General features: G+C 41.5%; 2 protein-coding genes across 3 annotated transcripts in view; one reads left to right on the top strand and one right to left on the bottom strand.

Annotated features, from left to right (window-relative positions):
- The window catches only part of atg2b (autophagy related 2B), a 74,419-nt gene extending 69,879 nt beyond the window's left edge, over positions 1-4,540 (bottom strand). The window contains exons 1-5 of one of the 2 annotated variants that reach the window (XM_057858933.1): positions 4,399-4,540; positions 3,527-3,901; positions 3,295-3,457; positions 1,946-2,098; positions 1,759-1,861 (exon numbers count right to left, since the gene is read on the bottom strand). In XM_057858933.1, the coding sequence (XP_057714916.1) occupies positions 1,759-1,861; positions 1,946-2,098; positions 3,295-3,457; positions 3,527-3,688 (581 nt within the window). In that variant the 5' untranslated portion in view covers positions 3,689-3,901; positions 4,399-4,540. The remainder of the gene's footprint in view (positions 1-1,758; positions 1,862-1,945; positions 2,099-3,294; positions 3,458-3,526; positions 3,902-4,398) is intronic. The other variant, XM_057858931.1, reaches the window with a different exon arrangement.
- A 104-nt stretch (positions 4,541-4,644) lies between these two features.
- gskip (gsk3b interacting protein) lies at positions 4,645-15,514 on the top strand. The gene is made up of 3 exons (XM_057858934.1): positions 4,645-4,913; positions 7,034-7,278; positions 14,766-15,514. The coding sequence occupies exons 2-3, from the start codon at positions 7,036-7,038 to the stop codon at positions 14,922-14,924; spliced, it is 402 nt and encodes a 133-aa protein (XP_057714917.1). The 5' UTR covers positions 4,645-4,913; positions 7,034-7,035; the 3' UTR covers positions 14,925-15,514.
- Positions 15,515-20,790: the final 5,276 nt, after the last annotated feature.

Here is a 20,790-nt window from a genome sequence, read left to right as displayed (position 1 = left end):
GCATGGAGAAGGCCCGATGTCAAGGTCACCACCATAGGTAACATCTCCGGTCCTAAACAGCGAGTCACTTGCTGCTATGGACACAACGTCCTCTTCCAGGTGGCCAACTACACTGCAGTGCTCCTGCTCAGGCACGCTATCAATGACACCTGTGTTTGCACACATATCCCCCCCTGGCTGTAAATTCAGGAGTAATGATTTAATCTGAGCGAACTCAGAGGCCAAAGTGTCAACCTTAGCAGATAGCATGTGGTCGGTATCACAAGCCTTCTTTGATGAGGTGGCCCCAACATGCTGCTTCTTATGGCGCTTGGTCGTCTTTTTTGGGCTCGACGCCAACGCGCCGTGAGAAATTTCATTTTCCACCAAAGCCAGTCTAGCGGACCTTTCCGACAACGGGATGCAGACACAATTAAGACACGCTTCCTCGGTGAGCGCCTTTCTTAAATGCCCAACACCTAAACACGACGGGCATAAAGTGTGTCCGTCTTCTGGGCTCAGGTGGGCTAAACAGCGAGCACACGCGTTCACGAGCGGTCCCGACATGCCTACACACAGTGCGAGCCCTACTCACGAACTCCGGAGTGAGTCAGAAAAGTACGAGGCTCCCCGAGCGAATAACACTCGAGGACCAGTCCACAGTATTGAGGCTCGAAGCAAACAAGCCACTCGGTTACAGCTGGAGGAGGCGCGGAGCGAAAATACACTCACACACTCCCGTTGTAGAAATGCAAAGAGTGAGCAAAAACACTCCCGTTGTATAAATGCAAAGAGCGAGGAAACACTCACTGCACACCAAACAAAAATGGCGCGGAGCGGGAAACACTCACAGCCTAATCAATAACCCGGTTCGGAAGAAACCGCCGCGGTGACACATTAGCCAGTGCGGGCCCGCATGATTGGTGGAAATAGCCGCGGTGCTACATTAGCGTATCAGAGCGAAATATACTCACAACAATACAATCAATAGAGTCCGGAGCGGAAAACACTCACAGAAAATATGCAACTGAAGATAATCCAGAACGTGAAGAAATCGATAGTCCAGCCGCAGCTCGCAGCCTCTGGAGGACGTAATCCACGTAGCTCCAACCAAGCCGGTTTCGAGGCTTCCGGCGAGCGCGGTAATACGACCTTCGCCGATGCGAGAATGTAGAAAAGGAACTAGTGCTGGGTGAGCGCGGCTCTTATCGACCTCTGACGTCACCCAGGTCACGTCCAATGGCGTGACTTTGTTGGTATTTTATTCTCGACCTTTGTGCTGCGCACACGTAGATATCCAGGTGCTAAGCACCGCCCTCTGGCGGTCAGAAGGAATGAAATAGAACAACAATTCTTGATCGCAGGTCTTCAACAGCTTTTTTGACAGAGCCATGATGCAAATCAGACAAAGCTTCTCATCAAGACATTTCTTACCAGGTGTGTGTTTTGTAAAACCACTGATTGGTGATTGGGCACACACCTGACTTGAAATGTTTGGTAAAAATTGGTTTCAATTGCTCTTTAAGTCTCCTTCGGCAGAGGGTTCACTTACTTATTTTTCACCCTTCTGTCATTGTTTGCATGCTATCCTCATTAAAATATGAAAACCTATAAATGTTTGGTGGTTTTAGTTAAAAGAGACACTGTATTTTCATGTGTGATTTTGACAAAGATCAGATCACATTTGATGGTGATTTTATGCAAAAATGTGAAAAATTCCAAAAGGTTCAGATACTTTTCATACCACTCTATTTTTTTTTTTTATGTGTCTCAACTTACTTATTGATCCGAATTTCAAGAGCAATTCCAGTTTTTGAATTTTCTGGAATGTGTTCCATCCTCAGAACGGTATCCAAAAATGTAACTTTGACTCTTCTTAGAACTAGGGGAGAGACCATTCAAACAATAATGACTTGCTGCATCTTTGCACTTGTCAACAAGTGCTTCCCCAACACAACAAATGTACCTGTTTCAATGGTTTCGGCAAACTTCTCCAGTCCTTCGAATGGCTGGAAGCTCTCTCCCATATCGTCGGTGAGCTTCTGGCTCAAACACTCTTTAGCGAGCTGCATGCTGCTCGTCATGAAACTGGACCAATACATGGGCTCTGCACCAGACGCTGGACAAAAACGTCAAAGTCAAGGTTTCAGATACGACAATTAATTATCAGATGAAATGTCATATTTCTCTCAAACCTCTGAAGTTGGCCCCCCATCAGGCGCCAGATCATCCACCTGCCATCCGGACCCCATGCCCACTCAACTAGTTAAACTCTGCTCCCCCTCCCTGGTCCCGCTCATCTCTGCTATCATGCATTCAACTCTCACCTCTGGAACTGTACCTGCTTCTTTCAAAACTGCAGCCATCACTCCAATCCTCAAGAAACCTGGTGCCAACCACTCCGACTTCAATAACTTCCGCCCCATATCCAACCTCCCTTTCATCGCCAAAATCCTCGAAAGAACAGTCGCCTCCCAACTCCACTCTCACCTATCCCAGAATAACCTTTATGAACAGTTTCAATCTGGTTTTCGCCCACTACACAGCACTGAAACAACACTGAAACAGCACTCGTTAAAATAACCAACGACCTCCTCATGGCAGCAGATTCTGGACTGCTCTCCATCCTCATCCTCCTAGGCCTATCTGCAGCCTTTGATACCATTAGTCACACCACACTCCTCCCCCGGCTTTCCACTATCAGCATCACCCGCACCCCGTTGAACTGGTTTTCTTCCTACCTTTCTGAGCGCAGCCAATATATCCAACTCAAGTCATTTAAATCTAAAGCCTCCCATGTTACCTCCAGCGTCAACTCCTCTTGTGAGTCCCAATTTGTTTTTTTTCAATCCGGACGGCGGACTTGCATTAAGAGAGGCGATGCTGGCGACCGGAGCGGCCATTATATCACCCCCTTTCTTGCCTCCCTACTCTTTCCATAACATCCTTTTCTCTCAGCAAGGTGACTCACTTTTTTTTTAAAGCCCAAATAGTCATTTAATATAATGGCATTTAACATAATGTACCTCACAGTATCTTATTTTTTCTCTTTATCTTATCAATATAATGCAAAATACATGTTTTTGGACAGATATTTTGTATTTAGGGGTTCTTAAAAGGTTAATTCCGTTTTACGCAGAAATTTGGGTTACATCATCAAACTAGGAACGGAACTCGTTCGTAATCCGAGGACTACATGTATCTCAAAAACGATAGTAGCACAAACCAGTGACATTTTTTTTTTTTATATGAATTTGCGTCTGATGGGGAGCCAACTTCACGGATATTTCTCTCAATGAGCTAAATTCTGCTTACCTACTCTTGGCCTCGGTCTAAACACCATTTCCAAACCTCTAACCTCGAGGGCGCAGTTATCATGCAGCAAAGCTGCCCATGGGACGGTTAGAGAAATGGACTGTATGAATCCCGCAATGATCTCAAAGGGAGCGTCTGCAGTTTCCAGGAGCTCATTGAGTGACTGCAAGCCAATCATACATATTAGTCAGTGCAGACTGCGTTTTCATCAAACTTTTCAAAATGAACATACCCACTTATCCAGAGGCACTTGTGCCAGTGATCCAGTGCCTTGGTAGAGATCTAAACTGAGCTGATCCAAACTCAATTTTTCTTGCAGGAAGTTGCCAAGGTACCTATGCAGGAGGTACCGACAGGCCCGCTTCTTGATGGACTCGGAAAACGGCCAAGGCATCTTGACGCAAACGTTTCACAAAAATAAGATCTTAAAGCACTTAGACTACAGAGTGATCGTCCGTACGACTGTTAGGAATGAATCAGCATTGTGCCATCCTGTCGACTGTACGAAATCAAAGTATATGACTTCTGACATCCTTTGCATCCCACGATGATGGAGGATATGATGGTAGTCAAAGATGTGCGAAGGCAGGGCTCTGACTCCAGTTTTCTGCTCAAAATAAACACAGGTAGTGTTTACATCACACACATGAAATAATTCACCAACTTTAAAGTGCTCGGGCTCTACGACCGTTACATTAGTGTGTACTGTATCCGTTTACCAAACGTTGAGGAAGCAATTGCCCTACCGAAATTGCTTTTAGCGTGCCGACATACATTGTTAGTGATTAGCTGCGTTTAGCAGAGCTGTCACGACAGGAGACAAAAGCATGTCATTATAACCGGCCGTGACCAGGCAGGCTAATACAGAGTAGCAACCTTTTAAGTCCAGTTCCCATTAGCACGCAGGCTAACATGTTGCTAAGGTTTCAGAACTGCCAAAACATACGTTAGTTGCATGGACAGATTCAAATATGTTCAAAGTCGAATGAATCAACAGAATATGTGAGGACATTGTCACTAAATCACGTACATAGACAACTGTGGCGTGCAGGTAGACGACATAAATTAGCAAAGTTGAAGGAATGAGCGTGTTGGAGAAATTACCTTCTAAATACGTTGTTTACAAACACTCTCATGACTCCGCACCGACTGAGCTTTCTCACTTCTCCGGATCCTTGATGCTAGGTTGGAGCAGCAAACGGGACGAAGTAACTATGCAAATCAAAAATTGTCTAATCAGATTGGTTCTTATTAACTTCATTCGAAATGTGAGCCAATTGAAAATGTCCAATACATGTGAATCCCGCCCATTTCATTTTTTTCAGCCAGTCGATTTCCTTCCGGATGAAACTAGTTTCACTTTATTGGGCGGGGCTAACCCAGTTGCGTCATAACATGGCGATCGCACGTACGGCGTACTTACTTTATCCAGTTTTTTTACGTAATTAATTACATATAAACTCCGAGAACTCAGATAAAATTATTGTTACGTAAAAGCGTGGTTTTATTTCTCCACGAAATAACGCGGGTTTCCATCGAGCGTCAACTCAACCGCCCCCACGCCACGGAGAGCTCACTCTGTGGGCTGGAAGCTTCCACGGAAGAACACAAGACCGAAGGTGAGGAAAAATGCACGCATTTTCAAAAGACGTGTTCAATGTTTATTCTATTTTAATTAACTATACCCGCTGTATGATGTAAACGTATGATTTTCTTGTAGCCTTAATACTAAGAAAAAAAGTATGACTGATCTCTTATGGGCGGATGCTAGTTTAACGCTTGATAGACCAACGTTTGTACTGTAGTAATGTTTTCACAAACTGTTGCAGTGCAGTATTTATAAAACGCTTTAGGACTCCTTTGTCGCTTTCCAGTAACCTCGTAGATTGGAACTCTTGCGTGAGAATTACGTCACACACGAGTAGCTTGAAAGCAGAATGCTTTTAACAGGATTTATGCGGGTTATTAAAAAGCATTAAATGTCATTAAATTGATTGTGTCAAAATTCAGACATTAAAAAACATTAACCTGATTTTCAAGACATTGAACTGTGTAAACATAGAGTTGTTGATAAAATTATTTTCAAATGATATCAGATCATATGGACATTGGTTTTGGTCCAATATGTGTGTTGCCTTCAAAGTGAATGTAGAAGCTTTCTGTCTTTGTGCAAGGGCTGGTCGCAAATTAGCATAGCATTTATGCTTATTGACCATTAAATTTCTCCAAACTAAGATGCTTGGAATCTGATAAGTGAGCACACCATTTGCATTTATGGTGCAAAAATGAAATGAACAATAAACAGGGTTTCCCCTACAAATAAGAGATTGTGGTGCACCCTCACACCAAAATAAAAGCCCCCACGCCTTGCAAATGAGATGATTTTTAAAAAATAATAATAATTTTAAGGCCGTTTCAGCCGAGTCGAAGGGTTCAGCGGCAACCTATTCATTGTGTATTGTAATGTCCGTAACTAAACGCGGCCACCTTAAGAGACGATCGAACTGAGGAGCTGTGACGCAGGGGGAAGCGAGTAGGAAGAATGGGAGAACGGGCGAGATCGCGCTCGCATGTCGCGGCAGGCCGCTGTTATTTTGTTATTGTTTTTCTTTATTATTGTTACCACAATAAAGTGGGTAAGTCAATATCAGCTCCTCTTCTTCTCCCCCATATCCAGGGCATTATAATAGTTTGGATCAGAATTTGGCGAAAGTGAGCGGTGGACGGCCGTCTTGGACGACTTCGAATTTTCTATGAAATTGCGCCGCGCTACCGTCAACAACGAGGTGCAGGCGTACTTATATATGCTATCAGGCTGTTTCAGGGGACGAGATGCAGTCCGTACCCAATCCATTTAGTTCAGCCGTTTTGACAAGGTTATAGAGCCGCTATCAAACTCCATCACATTCATTTTATCGCATTAGCCTGTGGCCTGGCTGCCAGTAGAAAGCACCCTCTCCTGAAATCGTGAAAGAGTCTACTTAATGTCGGGTGAAAGTTTGGCGAAGCTCCCTTAAACCCAACTCCATCACCTTTGCTTGTAGCGATAGCCGCTAGCGTTAGCCTACCGGGCTTCTGTTTGTTTGAGTTCCTGATAACCACGTGACTTCATACGTAAGCACACTGACTGCTTTCTTAAAGGGGAATGAACATCGCCGAACAACACAGAGTCAGAGCGGGATGAAAAGACTATATTTTCTTGTTTTATTAAATTACCGAATTTACCGACATGGTCAAAATTGCGTCGGTCATCGTGAAGAATTTTGGTAACGGTCAATTTTCTGTATACCGCCCGGCTCTTAAGTTGAATAACAAAAAAATTAAAGCACTATAAGTACTTTACAGATAGTGACATTTATTAACATTTTACATGTAAAATTTGATTTGTTCATCATAAGTTTAGCTTGCGTTGATATTTAATTGCAAAGGTACAAACCATAAGTATCGCTTCCTAAAATCGTTTATGGCCCAGGAAATGATTTGTCATTGAACAGCTGGTATGCAGGAAATAGACACAAATAGGCCAAGACAGGAGGCAACTTGTTTAACTGTTGTGCTGAAATTTTTATTCACATGTAACTGTACAAATAATTAACATCTATGACTAGAAGTACAGTAGCACATGCTTTTAAATACGATGACACCAGCTGTTTGAGAGGTCAGGGTTCCTTTTTCTGTGCCGCAGTTTTGATGACACTGCAATGACTGTGAGTCACTACGTGCGTGTTTGTTTTAAAAGGAATGGAAGTGGACTGCCAGCCTGAAGATCCCATGGTCTCCGCATTCGAAGACGAATGCATAGCGCTTTGTGACGTGAAGGACATGAGACTGGAGGCGGACGCCATTGTCAACGATGTCCTTTTCGCCGTGGCCCAAATGCACGTGTCCAAAAACCTCAACAATTCATCAGATGTGGCTTATATCAACGTGGAGACGAGAGAGAGCAACCGCTATTGTCTGGAGCTCACAGAAGCGGGATTGAGGGTGTGAAAACTTGTTTTGCTTTTTTGTAATTCAACTTTCAATCTATTTTCATCTAAATTCCCATCTCTACCCAATGTTGTTTTCGTGAACGATGACGATAACGAAAAGATTTTGTCGACAAACATTTTTTTCCTGACGATAATGAGCTCAAAACGTCTCGGGAGACCAAAACATAACGAGACGAATGCCAGTTTTTGTCTGACGACACGAAAATTCGGCAAAGTTTCCGTCATATGTTCACAATTTGTGACTTTCATATTGAACGTGTAGCGAGTCAGTCTGCATCGTAGCAAATTTAAGGTCATGTTCCTCAGGTGACATGTCATGCGACTCCGTCTCACTCTGACTGTCACCGGTGACGAACTCATTCACTACCAAAGATGTATAAACAAGTTTTCTAATCCTGGCAGGCAACACATGCAATGCTGCTTAAGCCTTTAAAGGTGCACCGAGTGATCACACACTAAATGTAACTCGTAGCGTTAGCATTGCATTCACGTTAAACGGTAAAACATTAACAGACGAAAACATAAATTTTGAGTATTCATCAACGAAAACTGGATAAAGATTAACAAATTTTGAAATGACTAAATTATGACTAAGATTGTCAAGTTTTGTCCAAAAAACTTCGGACAAAAATTAAACCCCAAAACAACACTGTGGTTTGCTTGTTTGGAAACGCGTGGTAAGATATGTTTTTTTTTCTTGGCAATGTTGCCTCAGCCTTTAGAGGTCTGCGCCGAGTGATCATCGCACACTAAATGTAACTCTAATGCTACGAGTTACATTTAGTGAGTGATGATCACTCGGCACAGACCTTTAAAGACTAAAGCAACATTGCATATTCTTTTTGGCCAAGAAAACATCTTACCATGTCTGCGTGGAGACTGGAGACGACACACTTGTGATTCGGGAAGGGGAGCGCAGCACATCACAAGCGAGTCGGAGCGACACAACCAGACACTGCTACGATACAGGCTAACTACACATAATATGTCACACATTGTGAACATGTGATGGAAACCACTGCGCGTTTTCATCTTATTCTGGTCTCGTCAGACGAAAACTGGCATTCGGCATGTTATGTTTTAGTCTCCCAAAACGTGTTTAGCTCGTTTTCATCTTGTCATGAAAAAAAGTGTTCGTTACCGTCATCGTTGACAAAAACAACACTGATAAGTAGAGGTACCAGTGTAGGTATCTTCAAACTGAAATGTTTTGAGGCTTTTTACAACTGTTGAAGTGCCTGTGACAGCATAAAAAAAATCTTAAAGGGATCCAAGGATAGAAAGACATGAGGTTCTTAGAACATAAATGTTAGTACGAGTTATACTAATTTGATATGAAAACCCCTCTTAATGTTTTTGTTTTAATCAAATTTGTAAAATTATTTTAACTAGTAGGTCGCCATTATTGTTGTTGACGTTGCAGCGCGGTGACGTCACATGGGCTCGCTGCCGGACTTCCACAGTGTCACTTGTGAACTACGTAAACATGTCGTCCGTTCTGCCCTTCCAATTTGAACCCGAATGTAATATTAATAAAAAGGATATTTCACAAAACGAGAAGCAAAAGCAAAATGAACATCAAAAATGGGATGAGAGGAGTAGCCTACATGTGTCAAGTTCGCTAGTGACAGCTAGCACTCCTGCTCTAGTGACAAAGCCGGAGAGTGATGTGAAAAAATGTTTTCAGATCTTCACGGTAAACTATTGTGTGATCCAACTTATTCCAATATTATTGTAACGTCTACAAAGTGTCACCCGATGAGTAAAGTTGCAATTCTTTATTTTGGGAACTTGTACAACACACGGCTGCTGTCTGCCGCACCTCCGTAAGTCACGCGGTGCATTCAGGAATGCAAGCAAATACCCCCACTATAGTATAACCTGATTCTAGGGTTGTTCTGATCATGTTTTTTTGCTCCCGAGCCGATCCCGATCATTTTTGTTTGAGTATCTGCCGATCCCGATATTTCCCGATCGGATTGCTTTTTTTTTTTTTTTTTTTCTTTCTCCCGATTCAATTCCAAACATTCCCGATAATTTTTGCCGATCATATACATTTTGGCAATGCATTAAGAAAAAAATGAATAAAACTCGGACGAATATATACATTCAACATACAGTACATAAGTACTGTATTTGTTTATTATGACAATAAATCCTCAAGATGGCATTTACATTATTAACATTCTTTCTGTGAGAGGGATACACTGATAGAAAGACTTGTAAGTTTTAAAGGATAAATGTGACTTTGTATATTGTGACTAAATATTGCCATCTAGTTTATTTGTTGAGCTTTCAGTAAATGATACTGTAGCCATTTAACTGTTCTGCCCAAATGCATGATGGGAAGTGCAACCATGACTGTGCGTAGTGGCACCAATTGATATATTTTCTCTGCGTTGGGAAATAACATAGGGTGTTTAGAAATAGATCAACTACTACCTTGCTTCCCAACATTGTTTCCCACGAAATTTGTAATTGTTGAGAGAGGGATTGTAAGGCTCTAGCCAAATAAAAAAGGCTCCAAAGACTGCCAAAAGTCACTCTACTCATTTTACGCTGCCTTTAAGCTCTATATATAGGTAAAACGGCGCCATTATAGATTGAACGCGACAATGCGTGAGTAGGTCATGCAGCGCATGCGTTTTAACGTGATTAATTTAAAAACAATTAATTACTGCCGTTAACGCGATAAATTTGATAGCCCTACTTTAAGCCAAAACTAAAGACTCTGGATGAGTGTAAGACATTTTGTCTGTAAGGTTAAATACAATTAGAAAATGATTTAATTAAAAAAAAAATATATATATATATATATATATATATATATATATATTTAAAAAAGGGATGTCCGATATTTTTTTTGCCGATTCCGATACTTTGAAAATGACGTGATCGGACCTGATCGGGACATCTTTATTCGTTACATTATTATGGAGATAGTTAGCATCCAGAGCTGTCGTGTGGATGGCATCAGTAGTACACAGCGGTTTGATTTTTTTTTTTTTTTTTTTTTTTTTTTTGCATCACCTTACCGTATTTTTGTCAGGTAAATGCGTTGTCCACGTCGTCGATGATCAGCCTACCCGTGTCTCAGTTTATAAAACGTTGCTCCCGAGAGTCCGGAAGCTTGCTTAAAAACGAATGAATACATGTTTTAAACGTACTCTAATTGCTGGCTATTCGCATCATTTTCTGCCCAACAGATTGCCTCAACAGGTTATAATGACGCGTTATTTTGCACATTGAGATCTAAAGGGACTGTCGTGTACTTAAAGCACGTGAGACACATTGTGAGCAAACGTGATTCTCTTTTTCACTCCGCACTGGCGCTGCAATAAGGGAGCGTTCAAGACTACACACTTTTGGCAACAATCAGGAAACACCACAATGACGATGTTATTTTTTTCTTCATCGATAGTTTGTGTATTGTTTATCGATCAATTAGCTGCAAAAGTAACTCAAATCCTTAGATGAAAAGCAACAAATGGTTGGCGAATGTGGAAGCGAGGCTTGACCACAGATTAGACTACAAATGCAGAGGGGTTGGGTACAACGGTTTATTGAACACACACAAAAAACACGCGATCACGAAACGGTAAACAATAGAAAGAAAAAAAAGAGGGGAAAACCGCGGTGAGAAGCCGTAAAAGTGCAGGGGAAAAAATTGTGAACTTAAATAACTGCACATGGTAGAGGATTCAAATAACCAGGGCAGCAGGAATATGAAAAAACCCTGGCAAAGTCACTTACAGTGCCTTGCAAAAGTATTCGGCCCCCTTGAACCTTGCAACCTTTCGCCACATTTCAGGCTTCAAACATAAAGATATAAAATTTAAATTTTTTGTCAAGAATCAACAACAAGTGGGACACAATCGTGAAGTGGAACAAAATTTATTGGATACTTTAAACTTTTTTAACAAATAAAAAACTGAAAAGTGGGGCATGCAATATTATTCGGCCCCCTTGCGTTAATACTTTGTAGCGCCACCTTTTGCTCCAATTACAGCTGCAAGTCGCTTGGGGTATGTTTCTATCAGTTTTGCACATCGAGAGACTGATATTCTTGCCCATTCTTCCTTGCAAAACAGCTCGAGCTCAGTGAGGTTGGATGGAGAGTGTTTGTGAACAGCAGTCTTCAGCTCTTTCCACAGATTCTCGATTGGATTCAGGTCTGGACTTTGACTTGGCCATTCTAACACCTGGATACGTTTATTTTTGAACCATTCCATTGTAGATTTGGCTTTATGTTTTGGATCATTGTCCTGTTGGAAGATAAATCTCCGTCCCAGTCTCAGGTCTTGTGCAGATACCAACAGGTTTTCTTCCCGAATGTTCCTGTATTTGGCTGCATCCATCTTCCCGTCAAATTTAACCATCTTCCCTGACCCTGCTGAAGAAAAGCAGGCCCAAACCATGATGCTGCCACCACCATGTTTGACAGTGGGGATGGTGTGTTCAGGGTGATAAGCTGTGTTGCTTTTACGCCAAACATATCGTTTTGCATTGTGGCCAAAAAGTTCAATTTTGGTTTCATCTGACCAGAGCACCTTCTTCCACATGTTTGGTGTGTCTCCCAGGTGGCTTGTGGCAAACTTTAAACGAGACTTTTTATGGATATCTTTGAGAAATGGCTTTCTTCTTGCCACTCTTCCATAAAGGCCAGATTTGTGCAGTGTACGACTGATTGTTGTCCTATGGACAGACTCTCCCACCTCAGCTGTAGATCTCTGCAGTTCATCCAGAGTGATCATGGGCCTCTTGGCTGCATCTCTGATCAGTTTTCTCCTTGTTTGAGAAGAAAGTTTGGAAGGACGGCCGGGTCTTGGTAGATTTGCAGTGGTCTGATGCTCCTTCCATTTCAATATGATGGCTTGCACAGTGCTCCTTGAGATGTTTAATGCTTGGGAAATCTTTTTGTATCCAAATCCGGCTTTAAACTTCTCCACAACAGTATCTCGGACCTACCTGGTGTGTTCCTTGGTTTTCATAATGCTCTCTGCACTTTAAACAGAACCCTGAGACTATCACAGAGCAGGTGCATTTATACGGAGACTTGATTACACATTGGTGGATTCTATTTATCATCATCGGTCATTTAGGACAACATTGGATCATTCAGAGATCCTCACTGAACTTCTGGAGTGAGTTTGCTGCACTGAAAGTAAAGGGGCCGAATAATATTGCACGCCCCACTTTTCAGTTTTTTATTTGTTAAAAAGTTTAAATTATCCAATAAATGTTGTTCCACTTCTTGATTGTGTCCCACTTGTTGTTGATTCTTGACAAAAAAATTAAATTTCATATCTTTATGTTTGAAGCCTGAAATGTGGCGAAAGGTTGCAAGATTCAAGGGGGCCGAATACTTTTGCAAGGCACTGTATTAACCGGGAAGCAAGCTTCCGGACCTCAGGAGCAACATCTTATAAACAGAACAGGATGATCATCAACGACGTGGACAGCGCCTTTACGTACAAAAATAAGGTAAGGTGATGCAAAAAAAAAAAACGCTGTGTGGATACTAACAATCTCCATAATAATATTGGAATAAGTTGGATCACACAATAGTTTACCATGAAGATCTGCAAACATTTTTTGACATCAAACACTCTCCTTCTCCGTCACTAGAGCAGGAGAGCGCTAGCTGTCACTAGCCAATTTGACACACGTAAACTACTTCTCTCATCCCATTTTTGAGATACATTTTGCTTTTGTTGCTCGTTTTGTGAGATATCAATCAACAGGGCTGTTCTTGTCATTAATATTACGTTCGGGTGATAATTTGGAAGGGCAGAACCAACGACATGTTTATGTAGTTCACGAGTGACACTGTGGAAGTCCGGCAGCGAGCCCATGTGACGTCACCGCGCTGCGACGTCAACAACAATAATGGCGACCTACTAGTTAATTTTTTGGCTTAAATTTTACAAATTTTCGTAAATTGAAAACATTAACCAGGGGTTTTGATATCAAAAATATTGTAACTCCTACTAACATTTATCTTTTAAGAACTACATCTTTTTATCCAAGGTTCCCTTTAAATAGCATTGTTATGTGAATTAGAATCATATTTTGAGACGATTCGACTATTACTACTAACAATTTGGCAAAGCGCAGATGATGAGAAATTTGTCTTTTAACCTGCCGTTTAGCCCACCTGTCATTATAGCACTCTAGCCTCCCCAGCTGGAGGAGGATGTCGGCAGGGTCACGTTTTCTTCCGAATTAGAAGTGAGCCCATTGAGGGGGAAGATTCAGAACGAGGAAAATGAGACGAAGAGAGCAGCAAAATGTCATTGTTTCAATCTTTCTACTCCAATATTTTTACAGGATATTTTTATCTAAGTATTTTTCCCCAATTGCTAAATAAATGTTATGGTCATGACAAGTAACAGTCTTGTGCTAAATGGAATATGAAATATTAAAAATGCATTTATTCATTACCACAGGGCAAAATTACTGCATAATGGTCAAAACTGCCGACTTCTTGCACCTCTCCAACGGTATTGTATGCCACCGGAGTCAGTCCGGCTCTTGTCATTTCCCAGCCCCGGCTTCGGAGAGAGTAAACAAAACAGGAGGCGTGACAGTTAGCCGACATGCTAACCCGAACCGAGCAGCATTTCCAAGTCTTATTCTCGCCTTTCGAAAACGAAAAGTCACACAAAACTACCCTGGATCATGTCACACGGCAGCGGGGTTGTCGATTGTCTTCACCGATCGGCCAACCCCCCAGCGGCAAGCAAGTTTTGGCTCGTGGTTCCTCTGCTACGGACAGGAGTGCTCGTTGCCGGAGAAGAAGCTGGAGAATGACCAGCTGACGTCAGGATAGCGCATGGCTCGTCGAGCCCAACCCGAGGATAGTGGTCAATTGCCTGGCACACGAAGAGGGCTGGAAGTCTGGACGATCTGGAGAACCGCAGACGAAAGCGGAGGACTGCAGGAGCAAAAGCCGTGTATCTCGCTCTCCCGGCAAGTACGCGAAGAGGACCGAGGGCAGTGTGCGACATGCCGCCGGTCGTCCGCCAAGTGGCCTTCTCTGTGGCCTTCCTCGTAAGTCTAATGGTCCCACAGTTGTCGGACTTGTTTTGGCCAATCTCCGCGGTGAACGGGAACTTTTTGAAACCCAAAAAGGCTCGCCTGCCTCTCCCTGGTGCAGCAACATAACTCTGCAGCACAATCCGCAGTCCATCTGCATGCTATAAAGCAATGCTGTATTGTGAGATGCTGACGCAGGTGACGTCACATTCGCATTCTTCCACAATCCAGGAAGTCACTCATTTTCATGGCGCGGGATTAAAAAAATGTAATATATAAATCGATCACTTCGACACACATCCAATCGGTCCATTTCATTCAGGAGCCTTAAATACTGCGTGAAATACGGAAAAACATGCTTTTTGCTGTCATGGGCACTATAATGAGGTTTAAGTCATTTGACCAATTGATCAAATGTTGTAATTTCCCCCTCTCAAATAGGTGGTGGGCTACGCTTTCAACCAAGTAGACGAAGACCTGGGCACTCAGTACCACGAGACAGTTTACTCGCTTCTGGACACGCTGAGTCCTGGCTACAGGGAAGCCTTCGGGAACGCTTTGCTCCGGCGGCTCGAAAGTCTCAAGCAAAATGGACAGTGACAGTAAATCGATCATAGAATGCCCACCTGTCGCTATAATAAGGGGATTTGCCCTATCAATTTTGCTTTGTTCCTTATCATCCAAGGACTCCCATGTTAGTTCATTCCTGACTGGCTGCTTAAGCTCAATTGCAACATCCTGCTGTTGACATAATGTGGAAAAATATTCCAGCTTCACTCAGTACACAAGAATACATTTTTTTTTGTACTCCCCGCAATGCAAATCTGACTGACGCTGTGACCAGGTGACTGATATCTGTACAAGGGCCAAAGCGGAATTTGCTCCCACGTTCCACAAATACTTTGCCTTAATGACCGTTTGGTTAGAAAAGTACAAAATACCTCTTTTATTGACTTTTATGTCCCCAAGATAGAAAAGGCATGTCAAGTTGTAACCAACGTAGCTCTGCAATTCATCTACAGCACAATGCAGTGAATGGCATTTTGGCTTTCAGTGTTATCTTTGTATTCCATATATTTTTGGGGTGAGAATACGTTTCAAATATTCAAGCACTAAATTAGCTTGTTTCATTTTCTTGCTGCTGGTTTTTGAGCTGACCAATAAACGTTTCTCAAATCATGCGTTCACGTGTCATATTCATAAACTAGGGGTGAGAACCTCTTGGTACGATACAACAATAATCATTACATGGGTCAGGAAATTATTCTACAACAGGGGTGTCAAACCAATTCCACAAAGGGCCAAGAGGGTCCTGGATTTCATTTCAACCAAGACTGCGCAAAGAGATTAACCAATTAATTTTCTGCTGAAACAAGCAGCACCTGACTGCAACTAATTACACTTTCAGGAGATCAGATTGTTGAGAAGATGACCTCTTAATTGGTTGGAACGAAATCCATGACCCTCTTGGCCCTCTGTGGAATTGGTTTGACACCCCTGTTCTACAATAAACAGCATAAAAACTCATCCTTCTGTGAATTGGAATACCTTCATCACCAGACGACCAATCTATTTGAAGTTGGAGGGCATCAGCGAATTAACATTCATTCAGTCAATTTTGGGGCATTTCACATTTCCTGTTGCTTTTCTGTCGTTGCTTTTCCTGTTGATTTTGGGTCACCGAAAAGGACATGACTCAATAATGTCCCCAAATCTTTTTAATCAAATTAATTTCTTTGCCCGTCTTTGTAACGCCATTACCATTCTTGAGGATGTGAAAGGGCACGTTCCTACAATTTAGTTGAATGAAGCACAAGTTGTCCAATTTAGTCACATATCTGATTGCCTGCCTGCCCTGGAGAGTGCAGAGCAGGAGGGGGGAAGGGAAATGATAGTGACGCCATTGCAAACGTGATGATGTTTGGCTCGGTGGAAAACAATGTTGTTTTCCTGCTGAGTGTGCATTATCATCAAGTTGGCATTGTCCTTGTAGATTACCAAAAATAGTCACTTGACCTAAACCAGCGGTTCTTAACCTTGGTTTCACAGGTGCATTTACCGAACCCTTCGGAATTTCATAATAAAGTCATTTTTTGAAAAATCCAAAACTTAGAAAGCTAGTATCTGCAGTGGTATGAAAAACTACCTGAAGCTTTTGGAATTTCACACATTTCCGCATAAAATCCCCATCAAATGTGATCTGATCTTTGTCAAAATCACACGGATGGAAAAAACATCTAAAACCACTTAACATTTTAAGGTTTTCATATTTTAATGAGGATAGCATGCAAACAATGACAGAAGGGGGGGAAAATAAGTAAATGAACCCTCTGCCTAAGGAGACTTAAAGAGCAATTGAAAAATTTTAAGTCAGGGGTGTGCCCAATCATTGGTGAGTGGTTTAAAGCTGCCCTGCCCACTATAAAGCACACACCTGATAAATGTTTTGACGAGAAGCATTGTCTGATGTGCATCATTGACTCGGTCAAAAGAGCTGTCTGATGAGCTGCGATTGGATTGTTGATTTGTATAAAGCTGGGAAAGGATACAAAACCATCTCTTAAAGTCTGTATAGTCATCAATCAACAGTTAGAGAAGTTGTCTACAACTGGTGAGAGTTTGGCATGGTTGCTTCTCTCCCAAGGAGTGGCCGTCCACCAAAGATGACGCCGAGAGTTCAGCGCAGAATACTCAGAGGTAAAAAAAAAAAAAAAAAAACATAGAGTGTCTGCTAAAGGCTTACAGAAATCACTGGCACAGTCCAATATCTCTGTGCACACAACTATATGTACAACTATGGCCAAGAATGGTGTTCATGGGAGGACTCCACAAAGGAAGCCGCTGCTGGCCAAAAAAAAAAAAAAAAAAAAAAACAACATTGTTGCTCGTATAATGTTTGCAAAAAGGCACTTGGACACTCCACAGAGGTTTGGACAAAATATTTTGTGGACTGATGAAACCAAAGTTGAATTGTTTAGGAGTAACACATCACGTCATGTCATTTGTGGAGGAAAACTGGAACAGCTCACCAACATCAACACCTCATCCCCACCATGAAGCATGGCGGAGGAAGCGTCATGATTTGGGGCTGTTTTGTTACCTCAGGGCCTGGACAACTTGCAATCATTATTGGAAGAATGAATTCAAAAGTTTATCAGGATGTTTTGCAGGAAAACCTGAGGCCGTCTGTCAGACAGTTGAAACTAAAAAGAGGATGGATGCTGCAACAAGAAAATGATCCAAAACACAGAAGTAAATCAACTTCGGAATGGTTTCAGAAGAACAAAATACACGTTCTGGAGTGGCAAAGTCAAGTCCAGACTTGAACCCCATTGACATGCTGTGGCATGACCTAAAGACGGCGATTCATGCGAGACATCCGAGGAATCTGACTGAACTACAGCAGTTTTGTAGAGAGGCATAGGCCAAGATTAGTCCTGATGTGCCAGATTGATCTGCGGCTACAAGAAGCTGTTGAAGCTGTCTTAAAGTCTGGTTGAAGTTTTTGCTGCAAAAAAAAAAAAAGGGGGGGGGGCAAAATATTAAATGTTTTGGTTCACTTACTTATTTTTCCCCCTTTTGTAATTGTTTGCATACTAACCTCATTAAAATATGAAAACCTACAAATATTTAGGTGATTTTAGACACTTTTTTCATCTGTGTGATTTGACAATGATCAGATCCAATTTGATGGGGATTTTAAGCAGAAATGTGAAAAATTCCAAAAGGTACCAATACTTTTTCATGTGAATTCCTCTTCAAATTTCTTCAGGATTTCAAATTTACTACAAATAATTTTGCCTTTTTCTGTTGATTTTCACGTTGGAAAATGAAAAAAAAGTCATTTGTCAGTGTTCCTTTTTTTGTCTTCATGTCTACATTCTCACTTTATTGTTGCATCCTTGCATCACATAGCCTACTATTTTCATAACGTAAAATGACGCAAATAACTTTTTTTTTTTTTAATCATCTACGCAGTTCAAGCTGTCTGTAGGTCTGTTATACTTCCTCATACCAAGTGCCAGTCAACCTTCCGCTGAGCAAACTGATTTCTCCTCCAATTAGATAGATGGCTAGGCATTTGAAAAATGGAATCAAGCTTGTAAATTAAGGGCAAACTAGTCCAAATCCTGGTCTAAAACGCCATTCTGCCTAGATTTAGATATTTTCGATACAAAATGGGGCTCTGCATTTCCTAACCTTCAGCGAACCCCAGTTAAGACCCACTGCCCTAAACCTTTCTTGAATGACGTATCCATGAACCTTGTGTTATGTTTTTTATCAAAACAACTCCAAACCCACAGGCTTAACCTGTAAATGTCCTAAAATGAACAGGAAATGACCTGTAAATATCCACAAAAGACTATGAATGCTCTGATTTCAGTGCCTTTGACAGTGCTAGACTCGGGTGACCAAACGTCCTCTTTTCCCCGGACATGTCCACTTTTTACATTCTGTCCGGTATTCGGTGAGTTTTTTTTTTAAATGAATGATGTTTTTTTTAATCATTTTTAACAGGACCAATTAGTGTGTCTTGAAACTGACTGACGCTTTGTACAGAATACTACGGTACTATGCTGCCTCTCACGTGGTCCCAGAGATCCTGCCCAGTGGTTGGTTCTGATGTGCTCAGTAACAGAGAAAGCAGACGTTGGAGCAGTGTTACATCGTCATCCAAAGTGTTACAAAAAAAGAGACTAAGGTGATGTTTTGTTAAATCAGTATTGTGAGGCTGTCCGTAAGATTTACATTATTTCATTGGAAAGAGAAAAGCTTTTTGTTAAAGCTGTATTTTCTACAGAATAGGTATTATTTAGAACATTATGTCAGATTATGTATTTTTACAATAAGAACTGAAAAGATAGCTATTATTTTCTTCAAAGATGATTTGCTAATACAGAGGAGGCTTTTTTTTAAAAAATCATTATTTAATTCCAGTTTTTTACGTTATTATTGTTCTATTATTTTAGGAATAATAAAGCCTGTTGAGTAATCTCAGAATTTGAATTAGTCTCTTTGGGTTTATAGCTATTACTTTGATAGAAAACTGGATTTTCTTTAGAGACGTAGGAGGCAAACTTTAAATATATTAAAGTGACAAGGCATCAGAGTTGCCCGAGGCAAAATATGGTCACCCTGTACTAGACGCCCAATACAGTCAAAATGAATTGGATGTCTAGCATAGTCAATTGCAGCCAGAAAGCTGACGTAACACTGTTCTCATGGAAAATTTTGGTAGCATTTTTTGTAAAAACAGGGACACCTTTTTAAAATGGTATATAAATTCTTGGTGGGAGTATATCGATAACCTTTGGGTTCAAACTGCAGGTGTTGATGCACAATTCCATTTTTTCTTTTTTTTTTTTTGGCGTGTCCGTCCAGACTGCCTTTTTCCATTGAGCCCGTTCCTGTATTACGCATGCGCACCAATTTGCAGTCCAACACTGACCCGCATGCGCAGAAGCATCAAAACAAATGACTACACATGTTGGTTCTACGCGATTCCAGGGCTAGTGGTTCTTAACCTTGCTAAAAGTACCGAACCCAACGAGTTTCACATGTGCATTCACTGAACCCTTAGGAATTTAATAAGGAAACTTTTTATTTTCCAAAATGTGAGAAACAGTGAGGATCAGAAGTATTTGCACCGCTTGTGATTTTGCAAGGTCAGCCACTTAAATAAAAAAAAAAAAAAAGTCTGAAATTTCATAGATGCATTTCCACTCAGAGACGATCTAAAAAAAAAATCCAGAAATCACATTGTATGATTTTCTTAATAATTCATTTGTAATTTACCAGGGTTCATAAGTATTTGTACCCCTGAGAATCAGCAATAATTATGAGACTCAAACAGTTGTCAGTCTTCCTTAAAAAAGTCCACATTTATCCCATGAGTAACCGCACGTTTGAGCTCCTATTGTCACCTGTGCAGCTTGGTGAGAATAAATCAACAGTTGCAGCAATTGTTAAAAAATGGAAAAGGCTAAACATGACTGATAATCTACCACGGACTGGGGCTCCATGTAAAATCTCTCCTTGTAGGGCATCACTCATGATGGGAAAAGTGAGGTTTGAGGTTAAAACTACACGGCAGGAGCTGGTCAATGACCTGAAGAGAGCTGGATGCACAGTTTCAAAGGCTATTGTCAGTAGTACACTACGGTGGAATGGTTTAAAATCATGCATTTCTCAGAAGGTTCCTCTGTTGAAGCCAGTACATGGGAATGCCCGTTTGAAGTTTGCCAGGGACAATCTGAATGATTCATAGGGGTCATGGGAGAAAGTCATGTGGTCAGATGAGACCAAAGTAGAACTTTTTGATGCAAACTTTACTCGTAGTGTGTGTATGAAAAAGGATGAGTACAATCTCAAGAGATTCCCCACTGTGAAGTATGGGGGTGGAGACCTCATGCTTTGGGGCTGCCTTTTGGCAACGACTGTACTGTATGAAGCAGAGGATGAATGG

The sequence above is a fragment of the Corythoichthys intestinalis genome, chromosome 15 (genome assembly GCF_030265065.1).
Source record: "Corythoichthys intestinalis isolate RoL2023-P3 chromosome 15, ASM3026506v1, whole genome shotgun sequence".
NCBI classification, from domain to species: Eukaryota; Metazoa; Chordata; class Actinopteri; order Syngnathiformes; family Syngnathidae; genus Corythoichthys; species Corythoichthys intestinalis.
The sequence above is the reverse complement of the archived record's forward strand: the minus strand, read 5'-3'. Positions and strand labels throughout refer to the sequence as shown.

What these genes read in the sequence shown, in the direction of transcription:
- gskip (XM_057858934.1), top strand. Translation starts at nt 7,036, where the DNA reads ATGGAAGTGGACTGCCAGCCTGAAGATCCCATGGTCTCCGCATTCGAA. An exon ending in TCACAGAAGCGGGATTGAGG is followed by an intron (nt 7,279 to 14,765) that starts GTGTGAAAACTT and finishes CCTCTCAAATAG; the next exon opens with GTGGTGGGCTACGCTTTCAA.